The sequence below is a fragment of the Sciurus carolinensis genome, chromosome 11, assembly GCF_902686445.1.
Source record: "Sciurus carolinensis chromosome 11, mSciCar1.2, whole genome shotgun sequence".
NCBI lineage: Eukaryota > Metazoa > Chordata > Mammalia > Rodentia > Sciuridae > Sciurus > Sciurus carolinensis.
Window position 1 is genome coordinate 103,687,948 of NC_062223.1, and position 15,077 is coordinate 103,703,024.

At 33.2% G+C, this 15,077-nt stretch overlaps 1 protein-coding gene across 1 annotated transcript in view; it reads left to right on the forward strand.

The window, feature by feature from the left end:
- Positions 1-15,077, forward strand: part of Dync2h1 (dynein cytoplasmic 2 heavy chain 1) — a 374,205-nt gene that overhangs the window by 203,553 nt on the left and 155,575 nt on the right. The window contains 3 exon segments of the mRNA XM_047518130.1: positions 7,296-7,456; positions 8,754-8,879; positions 11,662-11,772. Of these exon segments, the coding sequence (XP_047374086.1) occupies positions 7,296-7,456; positions 8,754-8,879; positions 11,662-11,772 (398 nt within the window).

Genomic DNA, 15,077 nt, shown 5'->3' on the forward strand with positions numbered 1-15,077 from the left:
CGGTGTTCAGAAGCGGTCGTTCTGGGTCCAAACAGCTTGCCATGCAGCTCCTCCCCAGGCAGTCACCCGGAGCCCCAGCGGCCGCTCAAGTCCAAGCGCTGTGCTGAGCCGCCTCCTCTACGATGATCCCAGTTGTCTGTGTCTACCGCTCCAGCGGGGGGAGGGGTGTCTCGCCGAGCAACTCCACTTCACAAATTCCCTGCCTTCCGGGGCTACCGCTCCATCCAGGACGCCTCCCCAACAGGAGATACTCACCCGGCAGCTTTGAGTTGGTCCCAAGTCTCTCACTATCTCCTCTTTTGAATCCTGCGTCCTGGAGCAGCGTGAAATGCAGCCGCCCTCTAGTCCGCCATCTTGGCCCACCCCAGTATGTAACTTTTGATTGTATAGAATGAAGTAGTTGAAAAAAGATACTGGTGTCCATGTTAAGAAAAAGGGAGAAGGATTTCATGAAAATAAGAAGGAGATCAGTGGAGCAGAGGAAGAGGATTGAGGGGGAAGGAGGAGGGATGGGAAAAGAGAGGAACTGTGGAATGAAGTGGACCAAATTATGTTATTTACATATATGAATATACCACAATGAATTCTGCCTTCATGCATATCTATAAAACCCCAATTGTAAAATAATAAATAAATAAAAGACCAGTAGAGTAGAGGAAGGGGAATGGCAGAGTGAGGAAGGGAGGGATTGAAGTGAAACAAATTTTATTCATGCATGTATAATTATGTCAAAATGAACCCTACTGTTATACATAATGAACTAATGAAAACATTAAACAAGAAAAATGCTTATGATCATATTTTATCTTGCAATTGAAACATTTAACATTCCCAAATTTGGATACACATGGTGAGTAATAACTATATTAGATATAATATGAAAACTATCCCTGTATTTACTACTTAAATTAGTTGAAATAGTTTTTAAGTAACATTTTTGAGGAAATAGAAACATTATTATGGAAATTCATTTCCCCTACCAACTACCTGTTTTGGTATTCCTACTCGTTCTGCTTTCTTTTCTGTTTCTGTGAATGAATATTGTTGTGGGCAAAGGTCAACTCATTTACTCCATTCCTGTCATTATCTCTGTCTCTTACATCATGAATCGTGTTCTTTAATGGCTCTTTCATCAGCATACAAACATATTATCATCTCAAAATATTCCTCCTGTGATCCTGTGTCTTCCCGAGCTACGAGCAGTTTTTACTTTATTCTATACCAAAACATCTGGAAAATGTGTCTGTGGTTAGAGACCACAGTAATCCATTTCCTAAACTCTTATTCTATCTTCTACTCATTCTATTGTGACTTCTAACCCTAAAGTTCCACAAAATTCCTTTTAATAAGGTGTTTGGTTTTTTTATATTGCTATATCCAGTGGTGACTTCTGTGCTTTTGTTTTGCTCTCTCAAGCAAGTTCCATTTCTTTCTTAAATACTTTTTCTTCTCTTGATTGCTATGTTTCTTATTCCATTCCTCAACCCTTTTAGGCTGGTCCTCTCACTTCCTTTTCTGTGTGCTTTCTACATATCTTCTATATGTTGGTGTGTTTATTCTCTCATTGCATCCTTGCCCTGAGTTCCCTTCTTTCATTATTTATACATTTTTTTTCTCCAGATGCTCTCACTCAACCTCTGGCTTTAAATATCGTCTCTAAACTACGGAGTTTTATAATTCTTACGTCTAACTCTGGAATTCTAGTCTTACGTATCCAAATGCGTATTTGATGTTTTTATATGAATGCCTAATAGACATCGTAAATTTAATGTGACCAATATAGAACTTTTGATTTTTCTGAGCATCCACTCATTTGCTGAAATTAAAACCCAAAATAATTCTTTGCTTTCTTTTCCTTACTTCCTATACCCAATCTATCTGTAATTTTTGTTTCAACTCTGAAACTTTTTCTATATTTATTTACTTCACTTCATTACTTCCAACCTAAATAATCTATCATCATCTCTCACCTCAGTTACTTCACAATTTTTTAATTTGTTGTCTCTATCTTCAGAATATACACAAAATCCACTCACTTCTCACACCTCCACTACAATCTACTACATTATTCTTATGAGCAAAACTACTACCTTTCAGGCTTCTGACCTTCCTTACTTCCTTACTTCTTAACAGTAGTTAGAGTATCTTTTGAAATATAAATTAGACGATATTCCTCCTCTGCTGAAACACTACTGATGGCATCTCTCTTACTCAGTATTCTTGCAGTGTCTTATAAGGACTTATCTCTTTTGTTTCTCTTTCCCTTCAAATTTTTTTCCCCTCTCACCCTTGTTTAATTCTTTCCTAAGATAACTTATTTCCTGTTCTTCTAGTGCTCCAAGTGTGTTTCTGGAGTATCATGAAATTTATCCTGTCATCTAAGTGTACTTTAAAACCAAAGTCATCTCCCTTCCCTCTCTCCTCCAACATTATTTTTTTTCAGTGATGATGTGTTTTATGGTTGTGTCCCTAGTGCCTTAAACAGCTTCTGGAACATAAAGGCACTATAAATGTTTGTTAAATAAAGGACTACTTTCCTAATTGGTTCTTCCTACTTCAATTTTTGCTTCATTTTCAATCCCTTCATTTCAGAAGGATGTGTCATCCTTTTGAAACTAAAGCCAAATCTTCCTTGCATAAAATCATCAAAGTCTTCTCAAACACAATAAAATTCAGATTCCTCATCCACAATTATAAACCCTACACAGTCTGGCCCCTGTCTATTTCTGTGGCCTCATCTTGTACCCATCTTGTTCACTGTGCTTTAGTGGGCAAACTGCCCCAGAACCTTTGTTCTATCAATTTGCTCTCTATATGCATCCTCCTTTATATATATATATGATGTCTCCTCTGTATTATTTAGGTGTTAACTTAAAATATTACATTTTCAGATAAGTTTTATGGGCCATCTAATCCGTTCTAAAACATCAACCTGTTTTAAATTCTCTACAAAGCACTTAACACTATCTGGTATATTTTTGGCTTATCTCTACATGTTCATCTGTTCCAATAACTTGAATGCAAGTTTAAGTAAAATGAGACAATTTTTAAGAGAGGTTCTTAAGAGTTTTATCTTTTTCCCACTTGCTTAATCTTTAAAAATGAGATCTTTGTGCCATATTGCAGATGACTTTCCTTACTGTTTTGTTATTTAATGTTCTACCAACTCTTTGGAATACTTCCATTAATGGTACTATTTCATTTCCAGGTCAAATGACATTTAAGGCTTAACAGCTTTAATTGAAAACCCCATGTTATTCAATTATTCACATGTTTTGAAAGCATACTATTTCGAAGGAAGATTATATATGCTGTTGTATGGTTAAATGATTTTGTATTTGGTTAAGTAATTTTATTAATAAAGTTTTTATGTAAAATTGGAGTTTTTATTATACATATAATTTTTTAAAAATTCACATTGCCAGAGAATGATAAACACTGATCATTTTAATTAGACTTTGGAAATTTGATTTCAAATATAAAATTCTCAAGCATCATTCATATAGAAAGATTCTTAAGTTTTAGTAATACTTTTTATAATCTATAAACTTTAAAAGAGTAACTTATAAAGATGTGATTATGAAAGTAGTTTTGCTTTGAAGATTTAAGTTAGAGGAATTCTCAAAACCTTAGGTGTACCATATAATATAATCCTGCAAAAGAGTATGTTTTGGCAAAATCTACCACATTTTACTCTTACTGCTTTTTAAAAACAGTGTTACCAGATCCAGATATTCTAACTTCTGTAATTCTGATTTGATCTGGACTTGTTAAACCCTATAGGAGCGGGATACTATGCTCTGTGGATTGAGGAATCAGAAGTATAAAGAGACGTGTTCACATAAGTTGCTGCATAGCTATAGGAACCAGAAACCTTTAATGGTTCTCTATCAAAAAGTTATTTTTGACAACCAAGCTTTCCTAGTTTTATGATCCTCTCTTCTCCATGCTATCATCCTATCTGCTGCATCTTGCTTCTATTGCTCAGTCTATTTTGTGAAGTCTGTGTCTAAAAGGAAGAATGGATGTAAAGATTTCATATATTCATTTTATACTGCTGCCACAAAGTTAACGTAAAAACAATACCTATTTATTATTTTTCTTTATTTGCAACATTTACGTTTCTTAAATCTGGGTTGGCCATTAGAACTCTTATTGGGAGACACTGGGAAGAACCCACTTACAAACTCATTCAGGTTCATCCCAATGAAGTTGTAGGGCTGAGGTCCTTATTTACTTTCTGCTCTTTGGTGGTTTTCTCAGCTTTTAGAGGATATGTGTGTTCTTTAGCATATAGCCTCTTTCCTCCATCTTTAAAGCCAGCAATAACAAATAGATTTCCTTCTCATGCTTTACATGTCTCTGACTTCCCCTTCTGCCTCATCTCACCTGCTTCTTTGTTCTGTTGCATCTCTGTGACTCCAGTTGGAAAAACTTCCTCCTTTTAAGGACTCAAGTGATTAGATTGGCCCATTTGGATAACAAAATAGTCTTCTTACTGACCTTGAGGTCCATAACCTTAGTTACAGCCTCAAACCTCATAACCCTTAGTTACTCCCTTCACAGCAGTACCTAGTTTAATGTTCTTAGATGTATTTAGAATTCTGCCTACCACAAAATGTTTGACATTTTTTTAAATTTCCAGGGTTGAATATTATTCCATTTAAAAAAAGTTTTTGAAGAATTTTAGTTGGTTCATGTATACTGGGTTAATGGTTATTGTTTTCCTTCTTTTTGTTGATGTTCTGGTACATTTTAACAGTTTCCTTTTCTCTCAAATAAAGGAAAAGTAATTTTGTATATCTGATACTTATCAGATATACAAACGAGAGGATGAGATGAATGAGGAGGAACCACCTATGATAGATTGATGTTAATTTGGTACTGTCTTTACTCAGATTCCTGAAAAGTGCAGGAGTGATGTTCTTTCATTTTTTAACTGCCAAGTATTTTTTTATTATCTCAGTATTTTATATAAATAACATAAAATACAATGAAGGTTTAAATGAAATTCTTTTGACATATTTTCAGCTCTTATTTTTGTTTTGAAATAAATACTGTGTTTATTATAAAGGACCAGGTTGAAAATACAAGATCCCAGTGATTTACAAATGGTTTTACACTATTATAATTACAAATGGTTTTACACTATGATAAGTACAATTAGCGTGTTTTACTTTCTAATGTTATTAAATAGTTTAGAATGATTCACAGTGACAGTTCTAAGGTTATCATGAGTCCAAATTACTCAGGTTAGTAAAACCAGTGATTGGACTCAATTTGCTTAAAATGTAATGAGAATGTATTGGAATTTTCTGGGCAGGATGGCTAACATGTAATTCCAAGTAATATGTATGTTGCTTGTGTTACATTAAATGTCAAGGTATTTTCGTGATTTTTCTCTTAATACAAAATGTTCCATTGCTTTCAAATATTATATAACATGAATTAACATATTTGCCTTTTATGGCATTTGTCATTAAAAATTTTAACTTGTCATTATGAGTTGATATTGTGAAGGGTTAGAAATATCTCTTTTTTGTCCATTTCAATGGTATTGAATTCATATTTTAAAGTGTTTACTACAAAAGTTCTTAAGAATGACTGTTTCTGAAGTGTGGTTTTATCTATTCACTTGTACTTTTGAAGACATATGGAAACCCTTCTTGCCTTTCATTCATTCTACTAGACAGCGCATTCTTCTAGACCTCCCTTTGTTTTTAAACTTTGGTGTCATATTCTTTTTAGCTCAATTGAAGTAAGTATATTCTTAATTTTTAATTGAAATAGGCTTTTTTCCAGCTTTTTACTAAATACGTTAATAGTAGAAACATTTGAGTTTTAGTAGAAGAGATTTCAATGTAATAGGAAAATTATGATTTTGTAATTGAATAGAATTCTATGGTTGGTGAAGGGTTGCAGAGTGGAAAAGGACAGATAAATTGTGTTTGAATAAAGTTAACAGTAGCTGGGTGCCTTTTGGCAAGACATTTAACTTCTTTGAGTAGTAATTTTCTTACATGCAAAATGAACATGATAATAATTGCTTTTCATGGTCATTATTTGGTTTAGACATTAGGTAAATAAACTACGTGGCATAAGTCTTAGCACAGAGTAGGTGATGAATAAATGGAATTTGTTGTAATTATTAAATCTATTTTGTCCCTAAAGATTTGTGGTTTTATCTCTGTTTTACAATTGAGGAAACTAAGCCATACTGCCTTTTAGTGATTTGTATAGAGTCACTCAGCTAATAAATTTAAATTGACAGCTGCATATTTGTTTCCTGTCTAAGCATTTTAACATTTTTATTCCACTTATGGTTATTATGATGGATGTAAGAAATAACTCTTTGTTCAATATCATGACAGTGAAATTGTTTGCCCAGGTGATTTGGAATCTGATTACCCACAGAGTAGGCACTCAGTTTATTCGTATAAATAAATGAATTGTGTTGTACTAATGTACTAATGTACTAATGAGATGTATAGATGGGTGAATGGGTTTGGTCTTCTCTTGTAGGGAGACAATTGTACATTGAAATCACATTGCTGGCTATGTATTTCTTAAAATATAGCAACAACAACAAAAACCACTTAAATGTGATTATTAGAGTATTCACCTGTTAGCATTGTGATGATTAGAAGCTACTGTGCATACATTTAGAAAAAGGGCTGGCACCTTAGCATTCAATAAATACTAATTATTAGTAGTATGTAAATGATTTTCTTTCTTTTATTTTTTCGTACTGGGGATTGAACTAGGGGCACTTTACCACTGAGCTGCATCCTCAGCCCCTTTTATTTTGTATTGGAGACAAGATCTCACCAAGTTACTTAGGGCCTTGCTAAATTGCTGAGGCTGGCTTTGAATGTGTGATCTTCCTGCCTCACCGGCCTGAGTCACTGGAATTACAGGTGTGCATCACCATGCCAGGTGTATGTAAATGATTTTAGAGTGAAAAACTTGAATGAAATTATAATTTACTCAGGTATTCTCTATTATATATTGTGTAATATTTTAGTTGACTTTCATTTTTAATTTTTATTTTTTCTATTAAAAATTTTTTGTCCATATTTTTTATTGGTACATTATGGGTGTACATAATAGTGGAATTTGTTGTTACATAGTTGTACATGCACACAATATAACAATATAATTTAACCAATAAGGTATTCCCCCTTTCCCTCCCCTGTTTTTTCCTCTTGGTCCCTTTCCTGTACTCTACTGATTTCCCTTTTTTAACAGACATTTTATGATGCATATTACTTAAAATTCTTTTTAATATCTTTTAGGACTGAAAGAGTTGTCCCCACTTCCTCTAAATCTCAAACGTTTGTACAAAGAGACACTAGAAATTGAACCCATTTTGATAATTATTTCCCCGGGTGCTGATCCTTCTCAGGAACTTCAGGAACTTGCTAATGCTGAAAGAAGTGGAGAGTGTTATCATCAGGTGAGTGCAAATTGCCATGCTGTTTTTGCCCATGCCATTGTTATTCCTGCCACAGAATATTATATTAGTGAAATGGGCATTTTTTGTTGTGGTGGTGATGGTAGGACAAATAATGCCCCCAAACGTGTCATGTCCTAATCCTTAGAATTTCTGGATATGTTATCTTACATGGTAAAAAGAACTTTGCTGGTGTAATTAAGAATCTTGAGATGGGAAAAATTATCCTGAATTATCCAGCTGGCCCAATATAATCATAAGCATCTGTATAAGAGGGAGACTGGAGAAGCCTGAAAGTACAAGATATAAAAATGGAAGTAGAGGTCAGAAAGGAGAGAAGATGTTATACTTCTGGCTTTGAAAATGGAGAAATGTGCCACAAAGGACTGTAAGTAGCTCCCAGAAGCTGGAAAAGGCAAGGGAAGGATCTTCTATTAGAACTTGCAGAAAGAAAATAATACTAACTTTATATTCAAACCCAGACACCTTGATTTGAAATCAGTGAGACTTCTTCTGCCCTTCAGAAGTCTAAGATATTAATTTGAGAAAAGGTACAAAGTTTGTGGTAACTTATTAGACCAGTTGTAGGAAATTAACACATTTACTTAAATATTGAGAATATCTTTTAAAATTTTACAAAAAATCACAGTAATATTTATCTGCAGTTTGTTGATCTGGAATTAAAGAAATACATGAATATTTTGAGTAAAATTTATCAAATATAATACTGTTTTTTTCTGATATTGGAGCTTTTATTTCCAACTCAATTTGCAGGTGAGTTTGAAAATTAAATTTATTAGTTTACTCTCAGTTTTTGGCAAGTGGATTCACCTTTTTCATTAGAAAATAATAATTTAAAAACCCAAATACTTCATAGCAAACAAAAATTGAAAAGCATTTCACAAGGAATAAAGGGAAGATACCAAAATAGCAGAACAGTTATGCTCAATTGTACTGATTTTTCACTAGGGTTTTCTGTTCAGTCTCTGGTATAGTAGATCAGAATATTCATTAGGACAGTATTGAGTTATCAGTGAGGTATATTAAGGCAGGGAGCCCTTTTCTACAGGATGTTCTGTTAGCAGTACCTTTGACAGGAAGATTAAACTATGCATATAAATTTCTAATTATTTAATGTTCTTGGATAAGAAGGTGATTAATCCTGGGTATTTGGAATTTCTTCAAAATTTAATATTAAAGCTGGGTAGGTTTAGAGATTACTATTATTGAATCCCTTACAATGTAAGGTTACAACATATAAGAAGTTCAGAGTTTTTATTTATTTATTTATTTTCTGTAGGTTGCCATGGGTCAAGGTCAAGCTGATTTAGCTATTCAAATGCTAAAAGAATGTGCACGCAATGGAGACTGGCTCTGTTTGAAGAATTTACATCTGGTGGTATCTTGGCTGCCAGTTCTGGAAAAGGTAGATTCAGCTAAATAGGGTACAAATACTATCTAATGTATCAATCAATAATTTTCAAGAAGCATCATTATTCAAATATCATCCATTATCAAAAACAGTATTTGATAAGAAATAAACAGATATATTCTTCTTAAATAAGTATGTTTCTGCAAGACAAGATAGATCTAAATAGGAAGGCTATAAAAAAAAATCTGCAGTTTCATCCATTTGCCTGCAAATGCCATAATTTTATCATTCTTTATGGCTGAATAATATTCCATTGTATATATATACCACATTTTCTTTATCCATTCATCAATTGAAGGACATCTAGGTTGGTTCCACAATCTGGCTACTGTGAACTGAGCAGCTATGAACATTGATGTGGCTGTATCTCTGTAGTATGCTGATTTTAAGTCCTTTGGGTATAGACCAAGGAGTGGGATAGTGGGTCAAATGGTGGTTCCATTCCAAGTTTTCTAAGGAATCTCCACACTGCTCTCAAGAGTGTCTGCACCAATTTGCAACCCTACCAGCAATTTATGAGTGTACCTTTTTCCCCACATCCTCGCCAACACCTATTGTTGCTTGTATTCTTGTTAATAGCCATTCTAATTTGGGTGAAATGAAATCCTAGGGTAGTTTTGATTGGCATTTCTCTTATTACTAGAGCCGTTGAACATTTTTTCATTTATCTGTTCATTGCTTGTACATCTTCTGTGAAGTATCTGCTCATATCCTTAACCCATTTATTGATTGAGTGTTTTGTATTTTTGGTGTAAAGTTTTTTGAGTTCTTTATAAATTCTGGAGATCAGTGCTTTTTCTGAAGCGCGTATGGCAAAAATTTTCTCCTACTCTGTAGGCTCTCTGAAGAGACATTTTTGACCCTACTAGAAGGGCCAAGTAGAGCAACCTGGGGAAATGGAGTTAGATGACTTGAAAGGGAAGAGGTTATGGAAATAACCTGAGAACCTCTGAAGAGTTTGGAGTTTATAATCCTGGGATTTAAGAGCCAGAGTAAGGCCTTACCACAGGAGCTAGTAATTAGTCAATTGAATTAATCTTACAGAAGTAGTTTCAAAACAGAACCAAAGAGAATAGAGTAGGTTGAGGGCAGCCCTAACCTAGTTTTAAGGTGTGGAAATTTTGTGTAGTTCTAATAAATGGACAACTATAGCACTTGCACAAAATAATCTGTAAGTCTTTGAGGTAATGACTGAGTACATGAATTGATGGACCATGTTATTTCACTAATTGTGATCAAAAGAACTAGATTTTAGAACATTTGAATATTCACTATTAGTCTTTTGTAAAAATCGCTAATGTGTAAAAATATGAATAATATTTTAAAACATAAAAAGACCAGTAAATACTAATTCTACTTTATGATCTAAATAGTTGATTGATAGCTAGCTATTTATAAAATAATATAATTAATACATTGGAAGCAAATCTTAATTAGAACTTTTAGAATCATATATGGTAGGTTATATTCAAGAGGTTTAAACAATTATCGTTATTTTGCTTTTCTCTTGGAAAGTTTGAATGAATTATTTGATTATAAATTTATTTATTTACTGTGAACCCAACTTTCACAAATGTATTGTTTCTCTTACCTTTTTAATTTTTTAAAATGTGCTAACCCAAAGCAAACTATTTTTATAAAGTAAATTTAAAATTACGAGGTGTAAATACATTCTACTATTTACAATTTTGAGCAAGCAAGATGTTTTTATGACCATTCTTTTGCCAGTTTTTAGTTATCCTAACTACATTTTATATGATATTAATAATGAAAATGTGAGATGCTGATTATATTAAGATTTTTTTTTTAACACTTCACTTTCTTTTAGAACTGTTAGCTATGTTTTCATTCATTTAGTCTACAGATACTGAGTACAGAAAAAAGCCAGGAATTGTGCTATGTGCTGGTCAGAATTTTACCTGCTTTCTAGGAACATAGTTTAGAAGAAAGCGACCACATTTATTAGTAACCGTTTAGTGTGATGAATAGTACAGAAAATTTACAAAATGGCATAGGTGATTTGTTTTGCTCTAAATTGTGGTAGCAAAGAACTGCAGAAAATATTTCCCTAAAACATGCTATTTAAATTGTATTTTTACAGATGGTTAAGAATTTGTAAAGTTAAAAGAGAAGAATGGGTAGAAGGAATATGATGAGTAAAGATTGAAAGGCATAAAAATCTAAGTAAATGACTACAGCATACAATATGAGGGGCATTGATGGATGAGTTTGTATGCGAATTTTGTATTTGTTATAGGCAGTAAGATGCTACTAAAAATTGTCAATAAGGGAATTGCTGTCACTGGTATCAATTGATAAAACTCTGTGGAAGCATCAGTTGTAACAATGAGGACATAAAGGCCTGAAAATAACTGTTGTTAAGCATAGCAATTATAGCAAACACTCTTTTGCATTTTCTACATACCAGGCATTGCTTTCAGTGTTTTATGCAACCTTATGTGGTAGGTACTTTTATTATCCTTGCTTAGAAATAGTGTAAGTCACAGAACCCAAGATCAGACAGCAAATAAGTGGCAAAGTTTGAATTTCAGCCCAGTGAAACTGGCTCCAGGTTCAAGTTCTTACTCATTACACTACTCTAATAATAGAGAAGATAGAATTTTTGGGAAACATCAGAATATTAAGAAATATATCAGAATGTAACAGAAAAGTTTCAGTGAGAAAAACAAATTATTAATAATAGATGGTTGATAAAAGGGAAATGTATGCATGTATATTTAAGTAGATTTTTTAAATTGTTGTTTTTATATATAAGGAATTGAATACTCTTCAGCCTAAAGATACCTTTCGTCTTTGGCTCACTGCAGAAGTTCATCCCAACTTCACTCCTATTTTACTACAGTCAAGTTTGAAGATAACATATGAGGTAAGAAGATTTAAAACTCAAGTCATTCATTGTATGAGAGTAGTAATCTCTTTGTACCTTCTAAAATTTTACTTCAGAAATAACCATATATTAGATAAAAACATTTTTTTAAACTTAGATGAGGTATAATACAAATAGATCATAGCATAAGATATAAAACATTTCTAAGTATTTTTCAAATTTTATTAAACATCATTTGTGTTTTGGTTTTTATTGTGGTAAAAATCAACACAAATTTTACCATCTTAATGATTTTTAAGTGTACAATTCAGTAGCGTTAACTTCATGTACCTGTTGACCGAAAGATCTCTATAACTTTCATTCTGTAAAATTGAGATCCTGTATCTATTTTTAAATTTTTCATTAGTGTATTATAGTTGTATTTAATAGTTAGGTTCATTTTGAAATTTTCATAAATGCTTTCAATATAGTTTTCTCCATTCTAATCCCCAGTGTTCCTTTTTTCCCTTCCCTGATCCCCTTTCTGTACTCTATTGGAGATTCTGTATCTATTGAACATCAATTCTCATTTCTTCCTCCAACTCCTGCAACCACCATTCTTTCAATATCTGGGTTTGACTTCTTTTAGATACCTCATTTAGTAGAAGTATGTTCACTTAGCATAATATCCTTAAGATTCATTCATGTCTTGGCATCTGACAGTATTTCATTTTTTAAAGACTGAATAATATTCCGTTATAGGTGTATACCACATGTTCTTTGTCCATTTATTCACCAATGAACTTTTAAGTCTTCTACTTCTTGGCTATTATGTATAATGCAATGGATATAGGTTCAAGATTCTGTTTTCTATTATTTTGGATGTATACATAGAATTGGAATTTCTAGATCACATGCTAATTCTATTTTTAGCTTTTTGAGGAACCTCTATATTGTTCTTCATAGTGCCTGTATCATTTTGTATTCCCAGTAACAGTTCACAATTTCTCTGCCTTCTTGCCAAAACTGATTTTCTGTTTTGTTTTCTTTCTCTTTCCCATTCCCAAATAGTGATTATCCTACCTAGATTTAGGTGATACTAATTCCTTTTCCTGGTGATTAGTGATGTTTTACATCTTTTCATGTGCTTTTAGACATTTGTATATTTTCTGTTCAGAAATGTCTGTTCATTGTTTTCACTTTTGTAATTGGAATATTTCTGTTGTTGTAGGGATGAGAACACACACACACACACACACACACACATAAAATATGATTTTTTGTTGAGTTTTTTGGTACTATGGATTGAACACAAGCGTGCTTTACCTCTGAGCTGCATCCCCAACTCTTTTTATTTTGAGACAGGGTTTCTTAAGTTATTTAGAATTTTGCTAATTTTTGAGGCTGGCCTTGAACTTGGAATCTTTCTGCCTCACCTGCTAAGTCACTGGGATTACAGGTATGTGCCAAAGTACCTGTATCCTCTCTACACATTCTTATCAAATTTCTTATCAAATAGATGGTTAGCAGATATTGTCTCCTATTCTGGAGCTTGCTTTATCATTCTGTTGGTTATTTTGTTGTTGTTGTTGTTTGTTTCATTTAGGTTTTTTAAATTTAATGCAGTTCCATTTATTTACTCTGCCTTTTGTTGTTCATGTTGTTTGGTGTCATAGTTAAGAAATCCTTGCCAAAACCAATGTCATGAAGCTTTTCTTCTATATTTTCTTCTAGGAATTTATAGTTTTGGGTCTTATATTTAGGTATTCAATCCATTTGGACTTAATTTTTGCATGTTATGCAAAAGCAAGGGCTAAAGTTCACTTTTTTTTGAATGTGAATATTCAGTTTTTATACTATCTTTGACATAGCTACAGTAGATTTTCAGTGTTGATTTCTTCTGTTCATCTATTCCCATCTGTCCTTATCTACTCATCTTTATATTGCTCAAACACGTAATCCCAGGTAGATTCACTTTAAACCTCACATATTTAAGATTTTAATAATATTACACAACTTATCAGTCATAAATGAATTAGAACTTTTAGAAACTGGTAAAGGCGTTTCTGCTTGCATTTTTTTCTGAATTTTTAGAAACATCTTTTTTTTTTTCCCCAAAGAAAGTATCTTAGTGTGTGTAACTACTTGTAATTTTACATCAGTACTTCTCTTTTTACTCTAAATGTCTTAGTCTCAATAAAAAGGTCAAGAAATGCAAAGATGACTTTATATTGGAAATATCTTGAATGAATGTTATAAATTCTAGTAATAAAAAAACTCTTCCAGAGTCTTCTCCAGCCACTGTCCCAATAAGCCCTTCCACTGATCTATTTTCAAGGACTGGACTGTATGACATGAAAACTGAGGCTGTTTTTTCACTTGCTTTTTTGGCATATAAAAAAACTTGGTAAATATTTTAATAATGAAAAACTAATATACCACAGAAGCTGTTCCTTCAGTGTTGTAACTTAATGTTCAGCCTTTGCCAGGATGTGTTTTAGGAAGTAATTTCATGATAGTTCAATGGAAATTTCAGTTTGATTTGACTTATTTTGGAGGGTTTTATATTTTTCATTTCTTGAGTCAGTATAGGTGATTTAAATGACCTTTGGAAATTGTGTAGCTAATTGAGAGGTTCAAGATTTTTACTATATGTGTAGGTGTGTCTATAATATCCTCAAGACACACATATAATCTTTAAAAATTATTACATGTCCATTTTTCTTCAGTTTTGATTAGTTGCCAGAGTTGTTTAAATTTTTTCCAAATTATTAATGTCATGCTAATGTTAATATTATTTATTCTTTCTGTTCACTGAATTTCCATCTTTAATTCTATATTTCATCTTCCTTATGCTTTCTTTATATTTTTTTTTGTTTTTTTCTGACTTTTTAAGCTGAATGCTTAATAGTTTCATATCTATTTGTACTAATATTGAAATTAGTTTAAGTCTGTGAATGTGTATGTGAGTATAACTTTGGACTTTATATTTTGACATCCTAGTGTTTTCATTATTTTTCTGTCGGGGTTTCTAGAGCCCCCGGCCTTAGACATGGTCAAGATGGCGCCTGACGCTGAGCCAAAAGCGGCCAGCTATACAGTAAACAACCAGCGAATTCCAATGATTGGCTAGTTAACGATGTGATTAGAGCATGCCCCCCCTCGTGTACCCATCCTGTGCCTGCAGCTGTCCGCGTTTATCTCGTGTACTCTCCCCTGATTGGTTGAAGTGTATATAAGCTTGGTAACCTCCTGGGTGCAGCGGCGGGAGTAGCTGAAGCCGGGAGTAGAAGGGAGTGCGAGCGAGGGCGAGAGCCGAGAAGCGGAAGAAGCGGCCGGAGCGGGCGAGAGCCGAGCGGGAGAGG